Here is an 18,730-nt window from a genome sequence, read left to right as displayed (position 1 = left end):
AGCAGATAAATCGTTTTGTATAAATATGTTAAGATATAAAATGTTATCTACGATGTAGTCAAAATTAACTAACGAAACGTTTTTTTTTTTTAATTTTTTCAATTAAAATATGAGTTTTTATTATAAATATGACGAATTTTAAGTTTTTTAGATATTCAACATTTGTAGTAATAGCAGGTAAGGCAAAACAAATTTTATTATTTAGTATATTTTATGATATTTTCATTTTTTAATCAAATTTTCTCAAATTTTTATTTTTTTTTCTTCTCAATATCTTCCTTTCAACAAAAATTCTGTTTTCCGAAAATTATTTTTTTCTTTTCTTTCTTTCTTTTTGTACTTTTCTTTCAACGAAATTTTCTTTTCACAAAACTTTTCCTTTTATCTATGTTTTCATCGCAATTTTTTTGATATTTTCGTTTTTCTATGGAATTTTCTTCTTTCCCAAGACTTGTGTTCATAGAAATTTCCTTTTTCCAAAAGTTCTTTTTCTATTATCTATGTTTTCTTCTTCGTTTTTTGATATCTTCATTTTTCCATCAAATTTTCTTCTTCTTTGCTCAATTACAGCATTTTCTTCGTTTTTAATACTTTTCCTTCAACGATATTTTCTTTTATTAAAAAAAATTCTCTTTTTATCTATGTTTTCATCGCAATTTTTTTGGTATTTTCGTTTTTCTATGGAATTATCTCTAATTTTTGATTCTCTAATAAAAAATTCTTCTTTTATTTATGTTTTCAGTACGTTTCTTTCAATGAAATTTCCGTTTTCCAGAGACTCTCCTCCTTCGGTCAACGTCTTCTTCTTTTTTTTTATTTTTCAATTTTTCTCGGATATTTGTAGTTTTATGCGGTTTTCTTCTTTTTTAATGTTTGTCTTTCAACGAAATTTTCTTTTAACAGAAATTTTCTTTTTATATTTTCGTTTTTTTATAAAAATTTCTTTTTTCCAAAAGTTCTTTTTTTCTAGTCCATGTTTTCTTCTTCTTTTTTTTATATTTTCATTCTTCTATCAAATTTTCTTCTTTACTCAAAAACAAGATTTTCTTCTTCTTTAATACCTATCTGTCAACGAAATTCTATTTATTCAAGAAATTCTTCTTTTACAAATGTTTTCTTCTTCTTTTTTCGATATTTCGATTTCGAAATTTTGTTATTTTCCCAAATATTCTCAAAACGAATCTTTCTTCTTCTTGTTTTTTTCGACATATTCTCGTTTATATGAAATTTTCTTCTTCTTTACCCAATTATTTATCGTTTTTCCTTTTCCAAAACGCGTCTCTTAACGAATTTTTCGTTTTTCAAAAATTCTCTCATCCGTTTTCTTCTTCTTTTATCAAAAACAACATTTTCTTCTTCTTTAATACCTATCTGTCAACGAAATTCTATTTATTCAAGAAATTCTTCTTTTACAAATGTTTTCTTCTTCTTTTTTCGATATTTTGATTTCGAAATTTTGTTATTTTCCCAAATATTCTCAAAACGATTCTTTCTTCTTTTTTTTTCTAGATATTCTCGTTTATATGAAATTTTCTTCTTCTTTACCCAATTATTTATCGTTTTTTCCTTTTCCAAAACGCGTCTCTTAACGAATTTTTCGTTTTTCAAAAATTCTCTCATCCGTTTTCTTCTTCTTTTATCAAAAACAACATTTTCTTCTTCTTTAATACCTATCTGTCAACGAAATTCTATTTATTCAAGAAATTCTTCTTTTACAAATGTTTTCTTCTTCTTTTTTCGATATTTCGATTTCGAAATTTTGTTATTTTCCCAAATATTCTCAAAACGATTCTTTCTTCTTCTTGTTTTTTTCGACATATTCTCGTTTATATGAAATTTTCTTCTTCTTTACCCAATTATTTATTGTTTTTCCTTTTCCAAAATGAGTCTTTTAACGAAATTTTCGTTTTTCAAAAATTCTCTCATCCGTTTTCTTCTTCTTTTATCAAAAACAACATTTTCTTCTTCTTTAATACCTATCTGTCAACGAAATTCTATTTATTCAAGAAATTCTTCTTTTACAAATGTTTTCTTCTTCTTTTTTCGATATTTTGATTTCGAAATTTTGTTATTTTCCCAAATATTCACAAAACGATTCTTTCTTCTTCTTTTTTTTCGACATATTCTCGTTTATATGAAATTTTCTTCTTCTTTACCCAATTATTTATCGTTTTTTCTTTTTCAAAATGAGTCTTAACGAAATTTTCGTTTTTCAAAAATTCTCTCATCCGTTTTCTTCTTCTTTTATCAAAAACAACATTTTCTTCTTCTTTAATACCTATCTGTCAACGAAATTCTTTTTATTCAAGAAATTCTTCTTTTACAAATGTTTTCTTCTTCTTTTTTCGATATTTTGATTTCGAAATTTTGTTATTTTCCCAAATATTCTCAAAACGATTCTTTCTTCTTTTTTTTTCTAGATATTCTCGTTTATATGAAATTTTCTTCTTCTTTACCCAATTATTTATCGTTTTTCCTTTTCCAAAATGAGTCTTTTAACGAAATTTTCGTTTTTCAAAAATTCTCTCATCCGTTTTCTTCTTCTTTTATCAAAAACAACATTTTCTTCTTCTTTAATACCTATCTGTCAACGAAATTCTATTTATTCAAGAAATTCTTCTTTTACAAATGTTTTCTTCTTCTTTTTTCGATATTTTGATTTCGAAATTTTGTTATTTTCCCAAATATTCTCAAAACGATTCTTTCTTCTTTTTTTTTCTAGATATTCTCGTTTATATGAAATTTTCTTCTTCTTTACCCAATTATTTATCGTTTTTCCTTTTCCAAAATGAGTCTTTTAACGAAATTTTCGTTTTTCAAAAATTCTCTCATCCGTTTTCTTCTTCTTTTATCAAAAACAACATTTTCTTCTTCTTTAATACCTATCTGTCAACGAAATTCTTTTTATTCAAGAAATTCTTCTTTTACAAATGTTTTCTTCTTCTTTTTTCGATATTTTGATTTCGAAATTTTGTTATTTTCCCAAATATTCTCAAAACGAATCTTTCTTCTTCTTGTTTTTTTCTAGATATTCTCGTTTATATGAAATTTTCTTCTTCTTTACCCAATTATTTATCGTTTTTTCTTTTTCAAAATGAGTCTTAACGAAATTTTCGTTTTTCAAAAATTCTCTCATCCGTTTTCTTCTTCTTTTATCAAAAACAACATTTTCTTCTTCTTTAATACCTATCTGTCAACGAAATTCTATTTATTCAAGAAATTCTTCTTTTACAAATGTTTTCTTCTTCTTTTTTCGATATTTCGATTTCGAAATTTTGTTATTTTCCCAAATATTCTCAAAACGATTCTTTCTTCTTTTTTTTTCTAGATATTCTCGTTTATATGAAATTTTCTTCTTCTTTACCCAATTATTTATCGTTTTTTCCTTTTCCAAAATGAGTCTTTTAACGAAATTTTCGTTTTTCAAAAATTCTCTCATCCGTTTTCTTCTTCTTTTATCAAAAACAACATTTTCTTCTTCTTTAATACCTATCTGTCAACGAAATTCTTTTTATTCAAGAAATTCTTCTTTTACAAATGTTTTCTTCTTCTTTTTTCGATATTTTGATTTCGAAATTTTGTTATTTTCCCAAATATTCACAAAACGATTCTTTCTTCTTCTTTTTTTTCGACATATTCTCGTTTATATGAAATTTTCTTCTTCTTTACCCAATTATTTATCGTTTTTTCTTTTTCAAAATGAGTCTTAACGAAATTTTCGTTTTTCAAAAATTCTCTCATCCGTTTTCTTCTTCTTTTATCAAAAACAACATTTTCTTCTTCTTTAATACCTATCTGTCAACGAAATTCTTTTTATTCAAGAAATTCTTCTTTTACAAATGTTTTCTTCTTCTTTTTTCGATATTTTGATTTCGAAATTTTGTTATTTTCCCAAATATTCACAAAACGATTCTTTCTTCTTCTTTTTTTTCGACATATTCTCGTTTATATGAAATTTTCTTCTTCTTTACCCAATTATTTATCGTTTTTTCTTTTTCAAAATGAGTCTTAACGAAATTTTCGTTTTTCAAAAATTCTCTCATCCGTTTTCTTCTTCTTTTATCAAAAACAACATTTTCTTCTTCTTTAATACCTATCTGTCAACGAAATTCTTTTTATTCAAGAAATTCTTCTTTTACAAATGTTTTCTTCTTCTTTTTTCGATATTTTGATTTCGAAATTTTGTTATTTTCCCAAATATTCACAAAACGATTCTTTCTTCTTCTTTTTTTTCGACATATTCTCGTTTATATGAAATTTTCTTCTTCTTTACCCAATTATTTATCGTTTTTTCTTTTTCAAAATGAGTCTTAACGAAATTTTCGTTTTTCAAAAATTCTCTCATCCGTTTTCTTCTTCTTTTATCAAAAACAACATTTTCTTCTTCTTTAATACCTATCTGTCAACGAAATTCTTTTTATTCAAGAAATTCTTCTTTTACAAATGTTTTCTTCTTCTTTTTTCGATATTTTGATTTCGAAATTTTGTTATTTTCCCAAATATTCACAAAACGATTCTTTCTTCTTCTTTTTTTTCGACATATTCTCGTTTATATGAAATTTTCTTCTTCTTTACCCAATTATTTATCGTTTTTTCTTTTTCAAAATGAGTCTTTTAACGAAATTTTCGTTTTTCAAAAATTCTCTCATCCGTTTTCTTCTTCTTTTATCAAAAACAACATTTTCTTCTTCTTTAATACCTATCTGTCAACGAAATTCTCTTTATTCAAGAAATTCTTCTTTTACAAATGTTTTCTTCTTCTTTTTTCGATATTTTGATTTCGAAATTTTGTTATTTTCCCAAATATTCACAAAACGATTCTTTCTTCTTCTTTTTTTTCGACATATTCTCGTTTATATGAAATTTTCTTCTTCTTTACCCAATTATTTATCGTTTTTTCTTTTTCAAAATGAGTCTTTTAACGAAATTTTCGTTTTTCAAAAATTCTCTCATCCGTTTTCTTCTTCTTTTATCAAAAACAACATTTTCTTCTTCTTTAATACCTATCTGTCAACGAAATTCTCTTTATTCAAGAAATTCTTCTTTTACAAATGTTTTCTTCTTCTTTTTTCGATATTTTGATTTCGAAATTTTGTTATTTTCCCAAATATTCACAAAACGATTCTTTCTTCTTCTTTTTTTTCGACATATTCTCGTTTATATGAAATTTTCTTCTTCTTTACCCAATTATTTATCGTTTTTTCTTTTTCAAAATGAGTCTTAACGAAATTTTCGTTTTTCAAAAATTCTCTCATCCGTTTTCTTCTTCTTTTATCAAAAACAACATTTTCTTCTTCTTTAATACCTATCTGTCAACGAAATTCTTTTTATTCAAGAAATTCTTCTTTTACAAATGTTTTCTTCTTCTTTTTTCGATATTTTGATTTCGAAATTTTGTTATTTTCCCAAATATTCACAAAACGATTCTTTCTTCTTCTTTTTTTTCGACATATTCTCGTTTATATGAAATTTTCTTCTTCTTTACCCAATTATTTATCGTTTTTTTCTTTTTCAAAATGAGTCTTTTAACGAAATTTTCGTTTTTCAAAAATTCTCTCATCCGTTTTCTTCTTCTTTTATCAAAAACAACATTTTCTTCTTCTTTAATACCTATCTGTCAACGAAATTCTATTTATTCAAGAAATTCTTCTTTTACAAATGTTTTCTTCTTCTTTTTTCGATATTTTGATTTCGAAATTTTGTTATTTTCCCAAATATTCTCAAAACGATTCTTTCTTCTTCTTTTTTTTTCGAGATATTCTCGTTTATATGACATTTTCTTCTTCTTTTTTCGAACACCTACCGCCTAATAACCTAACCAACAATCGAATTAGAAACGCCTCGCGATTAGTTCCACATCAACGCCAGATACTAAGTTAATCAAATCAATAATTAAATTTCAGTCGATCTTCTGGCGACATCCGGCGATATTACGATGACGTGGCCATCGCCGATCCTCCCCAAACTCCACTCCAACGACTCAACCGTCAATCCCTTACCGAAACCGATCACTCAACAACAAGACGCGCTGATCGCATCTTCCATAAACGTCGGAGCGATGATCGGAGGTCTGCCTTTCGCTTACATCTCCGATCGTTTCGGAAGGAAATTATCCCTCCAAGCTATAGGATGTCTCCATTTAATCGCTTATCTATCGATGGCGTTCGCGGGACGCGTCGAGGTGTTTTACTTCGGAAGATTACTGGGCGGCGTAGCCGTCGGCGGCGGTTACACCCTATTACCCATGTACATAGCCGAGGTAACCGAAGAAACGCTCCGGGGAGCTTATTCCGTAACTCTGGGAATCTTCTGGTCCTTCGGTAATTTTCTATCCTATCTAATAGGACCTTTCGTGTCTATTAGATTATTCAATTTGGTTAACGCTTCGTTTCCTTTGGCGTTTTTGGTGGGTTTTTCTCTACTGGGAACCGAAACTCCTTATTATTTAGTCGGAATCGGCGATACGGAGAAAGCCGAGGAGGTTCTGATCAAATTGCGATCGAGCGATCGCGGATCGGTTCAAAACGAATTGGAACGTATCAAGATCAGCGTCGAGGACGAAGACAAATCTATTAGATTCGGGAACGTGTTGGCTTTGAGGAAATCCTTCGTCGTATCGATAAGTTTGATAGTTTTTCAACAGTTGTCCGGTTGGAACGCGATAACTTCTTATCTTCAGGTGATATTCGACGCGGCCGGCGCCGATTTACCTTCCGATGTATCTGCCTTGATTATCGGTGGTTGTATTTTCGTTTTCAGTTTGCCGGCGCCTTATTTTACCGAGAAATTCGATAGGAAAATGTTGTTGATAATATCGACGACGGTTTTAGGAATGTGCTTGTCGACGTTCGGTATTTTTTTTTGTATCCTGACCAGGACGGACTTTGGCGTCGGATCGGTATCGTGGATACCTTTGGTTAGTTTGGTATTGGCGGTTGCGTCTTTCCAAACCGGTCTCAGTTGTCTTCCTTGGACTATTTCGTCCGAAATATTTCCGAAGAACGTTAAAAAATTGTCGGCGTCCGCTACATCCACTAGTTGTTGGTTAATTTCGTTTCTGGTGACGTTGTTTTTTAATAAAATGACTGACGGTATTGGTGTCGACGGTACGTTTTTCGCGTTCGCTGGATTTTGTTTTGTTTCTACTTTATTTACGATATTTTACGTGCCCGAAACGAGGGGGAAAACTTTCGCGGAAATTCAACTCATGTTAGAAAGATAATGCGAATAAAAAGTTTTGATGGAGTTTATTGATTCATTTTACCATTTATCCGCGAGGTCGGAAGAGTGAAACCAAAATTGGAGGGATCCCCCATGAAATTTGCTTTGAACAAGACCTCCAATCCCTCCAAAACACTTTTCGATTTGTCGTTTTCGAAAATAGTCGTTTGTAGCTACTTTCCATAGTATTTCAGTGGAGATCTTCTCGATTTTTTGTCCATTGAAACGTTGTTTACATATTTCTGATCGATTTAGGATCTTCAGCCCAATTTTCCGCAACAAACTTTCGGTTATACCTGTTTGAACACTAATATTGAGAGTGTTACAATTGATAGGAATCACTCTGAACACCTCTAAACTCTTAATAAGACAAATATTGAACTAACTATTGAATAAGTTAGTTTTGAAATAGTTAAAATGAGGTATTTTGTCCATTTAACTAATACCGAGAGTGTTTCTATTAACAGAAATCAATCTGAGGACCTCTAAACTCTTAATAAGACAAATATTGAACTAACTAATGAATAAGTTAGTTTTGAAATAGTTAAAATGAGGTATTTTGTCCATTTAACTAATACTGAGAGTGTTTCTATTAACAGAAATCAGTCTGAAGACCTCTAAACTCTTAATAAGACAAATATTGAACTAACTAATGAATAAGTTAGTTTTGAAATAGTTAAAATGAGGTATTTTATCCATTTAACTAATACCGAGAGTGTTTCTATTAACAGAAATCAGTCTGAAGACCTCTAAACTCTTAATAAGACAAATATTGAACTAACTAATGAATAAGTTAGTTTTGAAATAGTTAAAATGAGGTATTTTGTCCATTTAACTAATACTGAGAGTGTTTCTATTAACAGAAATCAGTCTGAAGACCTCTAAACTCTTAATAAGACAAATATTGAACTAACTAATGAATAAGTTAGTTTTGAAATAGTTAAAATGAGGTATTTTGTCCATTTAACTAATACTGAGAGTGTTTCTATTAACAGAAATCAGTCTGAAGACCTCTAAACTCTTAATAAGACAAATATTGAACTAACTAATGAATAAGTTAGTTTTGAAATAGTTAAAATGAGGTATTTTGTCCATTTAACTAATACTGAGAGTGTTTCTATTAACAGAAATCAGTCTGAAGACCTCTAAACTCTTAATAAGACAAATATTGAACTAACTAATGAATAAGTTAGTTTTGAAATAGTTAAAATGAGGTATTTTGTCCATTTAACTAATACTGAGAGTGTTTCTATTAACAGAAATCAGTCTGAAGACCTCTAAACTCTTAATAAGACAAATATTGAACTAACTAATGAATAAGTTAGTTTTGAAATAGTTAAAATGAGGTATTTTGTCCATTTAACTAATACTGAGAGTGTTTCTATTAACAGAAATCAGTCTGAAGACCTCTAAACTCTTAATAAGACAAATATTGAACTAACTAATGAATAAGTTAGTTTTGAAATAGTTAAAATGAGGTATTTTGTCCATTTAACTAATACTGAGAGTGTTTCTATTAACAGAAATCAGTCTGAAGACCTCTAAACTCTTAATAAGACAAATATTGAACTAACTAATGAATAAGTTAGTTTTGAAATAGTTAAAATGAGGTATTTTATCCATTTAACTAATACCGAGAGTGTTTCTATTAACAGAAATCAGTCTGAAGACCTCTAAACTCTTAATAAGACAAATATTGAACTAACTAATGAATAAGTTAGTTTTGAAATAGTTAAAATGAGGTATTTTATCCATTTAACTAATACCGAGAGTGTTTCTATTAACAGAAATCAGTCTGAAGACCTCTAAACTCTTAATAAGACAAATATTGAACTAACTAATGAATAAGTTAGTTTTGAAATAGTTAAAATGAGGTATTTTATCCATTTAACTAATACCGAGAGTGTTTCTATTAACAGAAATCAGTCTGAAGACCTTTAAACTCTTAATAAGACAAATATTGAACTAACTAATGAATAAGTTAGTTTTGAAATAGTTAAAATGAGGTATTTTGTCCATTTAACTAATACCGAGAGTGTTTCTATTAACAGAAATCAATCTGAGGACCTCTAAACTCTTAATAAGACAAATATTGAACTAACTAATGAATAAGTTAGTTTTGAAATAGTTAAAATGAGGTATTTTGTCCATTTAACTAATACTGAGAGTGTTTCTATTAACAGAAATCAGTCTGAAGACCTCTAAACTCTTAATAAGACAAATATTGAACTAACTAATGAATAAGTTAGTTTTGAAATAGTTAAAATGAGGTATTTTGTCCATTTAACTAATACTGAGAGTGTTTCTATTAACAGAAATCAGTCTGAAGACCTCTAAACTCTTAATAAGACAAATATTGAACTAACTAATGAATAAGTTAGTTTTGAAATAGTTAAAATGAGGTATTTTGTCCATTTAACTAATACTGAGAGTGTTTCTATTAACAGAAATCAGTCTGAAGACCTCTAAACTCTTAATAAGACAAATATTGAACTAACTAATGAATAAGTTAGTTTTGAAATAGTTAAAATGAGGTATTTTGTCCATTTAACTAATACTGAGAGTGTTTCTATTAACAGAAATCAGTCTGAAGACCTCTAAACTCTTAATAAGACAAATATTGAACTAACTAATGAATAAGTTAGTTTTGAAATAGTTAAAATGAGGTATTTTGTCCATTTAACTAATACCGAGAGTGTTTCTATTAACAGAAATCAGTCTGAAGTCCTCTAAACTCATATTATCACATTTTATAAGCCGTTTACAACGGTTTTGTGACATAAGCATTGTTTAAATTGGATTAGTGCGAATCTGTAGTCCACTAACCTCAAATTACCTTCTTATGATTACAGTATATCCAAAATAATTATACAACCATTTCAACAAGCTTTAAAAACAATTTTTCTCAATAGCATCGTCTGCCAATCAAACAACGAGTTTCATACATAACCTTGAACTCGTCATTTATAAAAAAAAACAGAAATGACAGTCTCGAACTTCTCAGATTGTGTAAAAAATGATTACTACACATAATCGATATTTTATTTATTTCTATTTGTAATTATATCTGGTCTATTCGTTTAAAACATCATAGAAGCTATTCAAGATGCCAATCAGTACTATCTATGACAAGCATACTTATGTAAGATAAACAATAATCATTAATCAAAATATCAGATATGATTATATTGGAAAAAAAAACAATTGTTTTACTTTTAAATCGCCGCAAACTTCAAAGCAACAAAAAATAACACTAAATTGTTATTATAATCTTTTTGAACCACCCTGTAGTATGTAATATCACGCGAAAACAATACAAAACAACCATAACTATATTAATTCCTTTTTGAATAGCCCTGTAATATATAACGACATAAATAACCTAAAAAAATCTTTTTCGAATCACCCCGTAGCGAATAATACCCCAATTTCGTCATGGCTTGTGACCTAATGCGGTCTTGACGAAACAGTAATTTCTTCTTTTTTATAACATAATCTTATCAGCATATTTTTATGTCTTTCCGAGCTTTGGAGTCGGCTCAGGACGCGGTGGCCGTTCAGGTGACTGTCAATTGGATTTCTGTTTCACTAATTATCAAATATTATTATTCATAATCATCAAATCGGTTTCGTATACTCAAATATATGTCAAACAGTTATTTTGTTAACTTTTTTTAACGTTTTACCACTTATCGGTTTTTATTTTTTAAATCAGTTACGTCACCAACTAATCATATGACAGCCGTCAAATGTATAAACGCGTTCTCATTGATAACCATTACTAGTAGCGCCATCTAACCGACTTTTTACGAACTTTCCAACACACGTAACACATTAATTTTTCTTTACATTCTTGACTCACCCCGTAGGTGTGAATTATCGATATTATGATACTATTTTGAAGTGCTCAACACTCACTTACGTGATAAGATGGATTCTGTGGAAAAAACGACGAAATTCAATTGCGGTAAAGTATAATCAGATGTAGGTATAAATCTGTAGTATAAAATTTAATTAATTCGATGAAAATGAATTCGATTATAGCAGCGACAACAGGTAAGATATAGAAATAATATGAAAATAATATTTTTAATTAGTTCGTATCAATGATAAAATAAATCTTGTATCAGGACATTTCTTATTCTTTTTTTTTTCAAACTTGATTGTACAAACCTGTCAATTCAATATTGAGGTTACGTTAAGTTATGACGTACGTCAAATCTGACATTGGTGTAATGAAGTTTGACAGTTTTAATGGCGAGTGGAATTCCTTCTGCACTTTTTTCGTTTATTTTTTCATATACAATTTTTTTCAGGCAACATTATCAGTTTTTCCGCGGGAACGGCGATAACATGGGCGTCTCCGGAAATCGAAAAATTAAAAAGCTCGACCATGGCTGTATCGGACGGGCAAGGATCTTGGGTCAACTCGCTGTTTTTGCTAGGAGCCAGTTTCGGCCCTTTCCTTTTCGGTTATCTAGCGGACAAAATCGGCAGGAAGAAGACTCTGGTATCGATGGGATGTCCCATGGCGATGGGATTCGTCGTTATGGCACTCGTTAAAGTTGTGCAAGTTTTTTACGCGGCTAGATTCGTAATTGGATTAGCGGTCGGGGGACTTTTCACCGTAATGCCGATGTACATTGGAGAAATAGCCGATAGCTCCAATAGGGGAACCCTATCCGGAATACTCAACATTCTTTTATGCATGGGGATGTTATTTTCCTATTGCGTCGGACCCTACGTCGATATATTGACTTTTAATCTAATTCTGGGCGTAATTCCCGCGATTTTCATGCCTTTATTTTCGTTGTTTTCCGTCGAAAGTCCGAGATATTTGATCGGTAAAAACGAAATCGACGAAGCCAAGAAAAACCTTCGGTGGTTGAAAGGTAACGATGACGATGTCAATACCGAAATAGCCGCTATCGAAAAAGCGATATCCGAAGAAGGTAACGGAGGCATTGGCGATTTATTTAAATCGTCCGGTAACGTCAGGGCTTTGATAATAGCTAGCGGTTTGATATTCTTTCAACAATTTTCCGGTATCAACGCCGTTTTATCGAACGCTCAAAATATATTTAAACAAGCCAAAACTCCTGTGGACGCTTCCGTTTGCTCGATGCTGGTAGGAGCGGTCCAATTGATATCCAGCGGTTTGTCTATGGTCTTAATAGATAGGTTAGGTCGCAAATTGTTACTACTCGGTTCCGGTTTAGGCGTGGTACTATCCGAGGTGCCTTTGGGAGTGTACAGCGTTCTGAGGGATCGAGATATCGATGTCGGTTCTATATCTTTCCTCCCGATTGTTTCTCTCGTAGTTTTCATTCTAACTTACAACGTCGGTTTGGGGTCTTTGCCGTGGACCGTTATGGGGGAATTGTACCCGTCGAATATCAAATCTATCGGTTCGTCGGTAACCGCTTCGTTTTGTTGGATGTTGGGTTTTTTGATCGTTTATTTTTTTAATAGTTTGATCGAACGTTTCGGTTTGGGAACGTGTTTTTTCATTTTTTCCGCGTGTTCGGCTTGTTCTGTTTTATTCGTTCAGTTCTATTGCATCGAAACTAAAGGGAAAACCTTGGAGGAGATCCAGAAAGAGCTCAACGCTTGAAAAATTATTTAATTAACTGTTTTCGACGATCGTACAGTCAAATTTTGTTAAATATTCGGAAATAAATTGATTTTTGTTCAACAAAATTAAATAATCTGTTTGATTTGACACGCGACGTATGACGTTTGACGTGTTGTTCGATTTGACGCATGAAGTATGACGTTTAAAGTGATTTTATGATTTATGACGTTTTAAATGACGTGCAAGAGGTACAGAAAGAACTCAAAGCGTGAAAAATTATTTGATTAACTGTTTTCGACGATCGTACAGTCAAATTTTGTTAAATATTCGGAAATAAATTGATTTTTGTTCAACAAAATTAAATAATCTGTTTGATTTGACACGCGACGTATGACGTTTGACGTGTTGTTCGATTTGACGCATGAAGTATGACGTTTAAAGTGATTTTATGATTTATGACGTTTTAAATGACGTGCAAGAGGTACAGAGAGAACTCAAAGCGTGAAAAATTATTTGATTAACTGTTTTCGACGATCGTACAGTCAAATTTTGTTAAATATTCGGAAATAAATTGATTTTTGTTCAACAAAATGAAATAATCTTTTTGATTTGACACGCGACGTATGACGTTTGACGTGTTGTTCGATTTGACGCATGAAGTATGACGTTTAAAGTGATTTTATGATTTATGACGTTTTAAATGACGTGCAAGAGGTACAGAAAGAACTCAAAGCGTGAAAAATTATTTGATTAACTGTTTTCGACGATCGTACAGTCAAATTTTGTTAAATATTCGGAAATAAATTGATTTTTGTTCAACAAAATTAAATAATCTGTTTGATTTGACACGCGACGTATGACGTTTGACGTGTTGTTCGATTTGACGCATGAAGTATGACGTTTAAAGTGATTTTATGATTTATGACGTTTTAAATGACGTGCAAGAGGTACAGAAAGAACTCAAAGCGTGAAAAATTATTTGATTAACTGTTTTCGACGATCGTACAGTCAAATTTTGTTAAATATTCGGAAATAAATTGATTTTTGTTCAACAAAATTAAATAATCTGTTTGATTTGACACGCGACGTATGACGTTTGACGTGTTGTTCGATTTGACGCATGAAGTATGACGTTTAAAGTGATTTTATGATTTATGACGTTTTAAATGACGTGCAAGAGGTACAGAGAGAACTCAAAGCGTGAAAAATTATTTGATTAACTGTTTTCGACGATCGTACAGTCAAATTTTGTTAAATATTCGGAAATAAATTGATTTTTGTTCAACAAAATTAAATAATCTGTTTGATTTGACACGCGACGTATGACGTTTGACGTGTTGTTCGATTTGACGCATGAAGTATGACGTTTAAAGTGATTTTATGATTTATGACGTTTTAAATGACGTGCAAGAGGTACAGAGAGAACTCAAAGCGTGAAAAATTATTTGATTAACTGTTTTCGACGATCGTACAGTCAAATTTTGTTAAATATTCGGAAATAAATTGATTTTTGTTCAACAAAATGAAATAATCTTTTTGATTTGACACGCGACGTATGACGTTTGACGTGTTGTTCGATTTGACGCATGAAGTATGACGTTTAAAGTGATTTTATGATTTATGACGTTTTAAATGACGTGCAAGAGGTACAGAGAGAACTCAAAGCGTGAAAAATTATTTGATTAACTGTTTTCGACGATCGTACAGTCAAATTTTGTTAAATATTCGGAAATAAATTGATTTTTGTTCAACAAAATGAAATAATCTTTTTGATTTGACACGCGACGTATGACGTTTGACGTGTTGTTCGATTTGACGCATGAAGTATGACGTTTAAAGTGATTTTATGATTTATGACGTTTTAAATGACGTGCAAGAGGTACAGAGAGAACTCAAAGCGTGAAAAATTATTTGATTAACTGTTTTCGACGATCGTACAGTCAAATTTTGTTAAATATTCGGAAATAAATTGATTTTTGTTCAACAAAATGAAATAATCTTTTTGATTTGACACGCGACGTATGACGTTTGACGTGTTGTTCGATTTGACGCATGAAGTATGACGTTTAAAGTGATTTTATGATTTATGACGTTTTAAATGACGTGCAAGAGGTACAGAAAGAACTCAAAGCGTGAAAAATTATTTGATTAACTGTTTTCGACGATCGTACAGTCAAATTTTGTTAAATATTGGGAAATAAATTGATTTTTGTTCAACAAAATTAAATAATCTGTTTGATTTGACACGCGACGTATGACGTTTGACGTGTTGTTCGATTCGACGCATGACGTATGACGTTAAAAGTGATGTTCGATTTGACACATGAATTATGACATTTTAAATGACGTGAAAGAGGTACAGAAAGAACTCAAAGCGTGAAAAATTATTTAATTAACTGTTTTCGACGATCATACAGTCAAATTTTGTTAAATATTCGAAAATAAATTGATTTTTGTTCAACAAAATGAAATAATCTGTTTGATTTGACACGCGACGTATGACGTTTGACGTGTTGTTCGATTCGACGCATGACGTTTAAAGAGATGTTCGATTTGACAAATGAATTATGACATTTCAAATGAGGTGGAAGAGGTTCAGAAAGAAAAAGTTATTTACTTACAGTTTTAAATGATGATATAGTCAAATTTTGTAAAAAATATCAACAATAAATTGACGTTTATTGAAAAAAAAAGGAAATTATTTAACGTGGTGTTTAATTTGAGTCATGACGTGTGACATTTAAAGTGATTTTCGATTCGAGACATGACGTATGACATTTACGTGACGTGTATAAAGACAAAAAGAAGTTGACATATAAAAAACTATTGATATACAGTTAAAAACGATAAATTAGTCGAATTTTGTGAAAAATATTCTGAAATAAATTGATATTTATTTAAAAAAATTGAATAACCTAACGTGGTGTGTGATTTGACACATAATTTATGACATTTAACGTGATGTGTGATTTGACACATGACGAATGACATTTAAAGTGACGTGGAGAGGTACAGAAAGAACTTAACGCATAAAAAAGTTGTTTACTGACAATTTTCAATGATAACTTATTGAAATTTTGTACAAAATATTCAGAAACAAACTGATATGATATAATAATTTAAGAAAAATAATGAAATAATCAAAGTTATGACATTTAAAGTGATTTTCGATTCGACACATGACGTATGACATTTAACGTGACGTGGTATAAAGACAGAAAGAAATTGACACATAAAAAACTTTTGATGTACAGTTAAAAACGATAAATTAGTCGAATTTTGTGAAAAATATTCTGAAATAAATTGATATTTATTAAAAAAATGGAATAACCTAAAGAGGTGTTTGATTTGACACATAATTTATGACCTTTGAAGTAATGTTTGATTTGACGTATGACGTATGACATTTAACGTGACGTGAAATGGTTTTAACGTGATATATATACTCAAAAATTGTTTAAGTGCGAATTTATTTAAATAACAAAGTATAATGTACTTCTAACAAGTTTTGAATTGCATGATTACAATAATATAAGTAGAAAGTGTGTAGATAAATGCAGGAACGAGTCGTCGGTTTATAAGAAAAAAACCGGCAGTTGTAAATTTCGGTTCAAGTTGTTTGGATAGATTTGCCATGCCTTTATTGTGTAGTTTAACGTTTAAAGTTTCCATCAACACTAATATTTTAAATGTTTGCTTCGATTTATTAACAACTTTGTCGAAAGAAGTGATAATTGTGAAGGAAAATGTCTGAAAATCGTATTAATATATGATTTTGGTATCTGAAAATAGTATTACTCACCAATAGGGTTAAACCAACGATTAAATTTTCTATACCAATATCTGATAGTGGAGATAAAAACCAAAAGTTGTTCAAAATGCTTAATGTACTATAAAAAACTAAAGCCATGTATGAAAAGACTATTTTTCCACTAGCATCATTTAGAGCGTTTCCACTAAGGTATAAAAATTTCAAATTTGTTTCAACTTTTGTCACAAATTCAACCATTGTTTTAGAATCGTCCATTTTTGTATGTAAACGATCTCGAATAAGTTTATTTAAACAAGAATATCTAACAGATAATAAATTACAAGCATTCCATAGTATTAGAGACAAATATGATATTTCAAATAATACGTAACTAGCAAATATAAAGTCGTATTTAGAAATTGAATCTTCTGAAATTCCGTAAAACTCCCTCCATAAATAAATCAATTGTAATAATAAAAAAACAACAAAAAACGAAAGTACTTTCAAGCAATACGTTACTAATTTCACCTCGTATTTCAAATTCTTATCGATCTCTTCTATTGTATCAAGAAAAGTTTTCCAGTTTTTTTTCTGTCTAATAGCTTCGTATGAAACAGTAATTTGAAAAAAGTACATTACGAAATAATCTGCTCTCATAAGAAAAGTATTATTTGAAGTACTATCTTTATAACCTAATATTCTATTCAGTTTACTAACAAAAACAAATAATATCGTGTGGAAAATAAAATTTACTGTGAAAGATATTTTACCAAATAAGGTATTTGGATTCAAAGGAACCATTCCTAAATATCCAATAATTCTATAAATTAATTTGAAGCAGAACAAGTCACTTTGTTTATTCATTATTTTGAATGTCTTTCTTTCATTAGAATATTCAATAAAATGGGAGTTATATTATGAATACTTATCGATTTTATAGTCGTAAATATATTACCTTTTTCTCATTAGTTAATTGAAAAATACAGAATGTTTCCCACCCACATATTCCGAAATGACAACCACATAAGTTTTACAAACTTTCTATTTTTTACTCGCGAAACTACAACTATATGCAATCTGCAAACTAAATCTAACGCACAATTCATATCTAACGTACATATTGAACAAAAAATGGTTGAAAATTTTACTGCTGTGTTCGAAGTATAACCGGTGCAATCCTTGTGGTATGTTCGTTTACTACTAGTGTAAGTCGCTAGACAGAGATCACGTAACGATATTCGAGGGCTAGAAAAAGATCGAAAACTAATCGTTAATATGGATTTAAAAATCCCACGTTAGTATTGATTTTTTAGAAACCTTTCTCGCGGTTGTTTTTAGAATAATGGCGACGTTGTCAAATATTTTATATAATAAGCTACTGTTAATAAAACTGGCAAGATTATTTTCAAAATATTAAAAACTATTGTGATTCCTTTACACATTCTTCATTTATTGTGATATCAAGTATAAGTGAATATTTGATAAATATTTGTAATGATTTACACTTTTTTGTTAAACTGTATGATGATGAAAAAGAAAGTGGTTAGAGTTCCGAATAAAGTGAAAATAAGTTTACTGTTGAGTTCATAGAATCCACAAGCTGTCATCTTCGGTTTCGTTACGTCAATATGATTTTTCAAATTGAATAATTCCAAATTTTCGCTCGAAAAAAATGAAAAATCTTCTTGAAACCCATAGCATACCATAAGCAATTTCTGTGATTCCGTTGTCATCCAATCGCTAGCGGAGATTGCAAGAATTGGCAACATCTGAAAAGCGACCGTGGAGAAATTATATTGAATTACCTGAAAAATGCTTAGTAACGATGAATTTTTTACTGAAAAGTGCATTTTGCGATTCTATTAACTTCACCGATAATATTAACATGAAAAAATTACTTTTAAGTAACAAAAGATTATATTTCAAACAGACACTTAAATCATAGACAAATGTTTGTTATTGATTTCCGATTAAACTTGAAATTTATTAATCAATAGCCTTACACTTGGTTTTGGCAAATTATGAATAATTTTATTTATGTGTCGACTAATATTACTAATGAATAATTTTATGTTTATCCAAAACATATCAATTCTGAAGCATGTGGCAACGCTGTACGATATCCTGTTTGATATTTCTTCTATCGTATTAAAAGGTAAGTTGTATTATAGCATTATAAAAAA

General features: G+C 29.9%; 3 protein-coding genes and 1 long non-coding RNA gene across 4 annotated transcripts in view; 2 read left to right on the top strand and 2 right to left on the bottom strand.

Moving 5' to 3' along the window:
* LOC130448493 (gamma-aminobutyric acid receptor alpha-like) overlaps positions 1–18,035 on the bottom strand; it is a 68,888-nt gene extending 50,853 nt beyond the window's left edge. The window contains exon 1 of the mRNA XM_056785913.1: positions 17,503–18,035. Coding sequence (XP_056641891.1) covers positions 17,503–17,513 — 11 coding nt within the window. The 5' untranslated portion in view covers positions 17,514–18,035. The remainder of the gene's footprint in view (positions 1–17,502) is intronic.
* LOC130448500 (facilitated trehalose transporter Tret1-like) lies at positions 26–7,243 on the top strand. The gene is made up of 2 exons (XM_056785921.1): positions 26–177; positions 5,904–7,243. The coding sequence occupies exons 1-2, from the start codon at positions 129–131 to the stop codon at positions 7,220–7,222; spliced, it is 1,368 nt and encodes a 455-aa protein (XP_056641899.1). The 5' UTR covers positions 26–128; the 3' UTR covers positions 7,223–7,243.
* On the top strand, positions 11,161–15,601 carry LOC130448502 (facilitated trehalose transporter Tret1-like). Its single transcript, XM_056785923.1, has 2 exons — positions 11,161–11,277; positions 11,538–15,601. Exons 1-2 carry the CDS (start codon positions 11,244–11,246, stop codon positions 12,833–12,835), a joined length of 1,332 nt encoding a protein of 443 aa, XP_056641901.1. The 5' UTR covers positions 11,161–11,243; the 3' UTR covers positions 12,836–15,601.
* On the bottom strand, positions 16,250–16,781 carry LOC130448509 (uncharacterized). Its single transcript, XR_008910340.1, has 2 exons — positions 16,599–16,781; positions 16,250–16,546 (listed from the first exon to the last, which is right to left on the bottom strand). It is a non-coding gene; the product is annotated as an uncharacterized LOC130448509 (long non-coding RNA).
* Positions 18,036–18,730: the final 695 nt, after the last annotated feature.

This window comes from Diorhabda sublineata, chromosome 8, assembly GCF_026230105.1.
Source record: "Diorhabda sublineata isolate icDioSubl1.1 chromosome 8, icDioSubl1.1, whole genome shotgun sequence".
NCBI classification, from domain to species: domain Eukaryota; kingdom Metazoa; phylum Arthropoda; class Insecta; order Coleoptera; family Chrysomelidae; genus Diorhabda; species Diorhabda sublineata.
The sequence above is the reverse complement of the archived record's forward strand: the minus strand, read 5'-3'. Positions and strand labels throughout refer to the sequence as shown.

Excerpts from the sequence above, each read along its gene's own strand:
- LOC130448502 (XM_056785923.1), top strand. The coding sequence starts at position 11,244 with ATGAAAATGAATTCGATTATAGCAGCGACAACAG. Across the intron at positions 11,278-11,537 it reads GATTATAGCAGCGACAACAG|GCAACATTATCAGTTTTTCC; the intron begins GTAAGATATAGA and ends AATTTTTTTCAG.
- LOC130448500 (XM_056785921.1), top strand. The coding sequence starts at position 129 with ATGACGAATTTTAAGTTTTTTAGATATTCAACATTTGTAGTAATAGCA. Across the intron at positions 178-5,903 it reads AACATTTGTAGTAATAGCAG|TCGATCTTCTGGCGACATCC; the intron begins GTAAGGCAAAAC and ends ATTAAATTTCAG.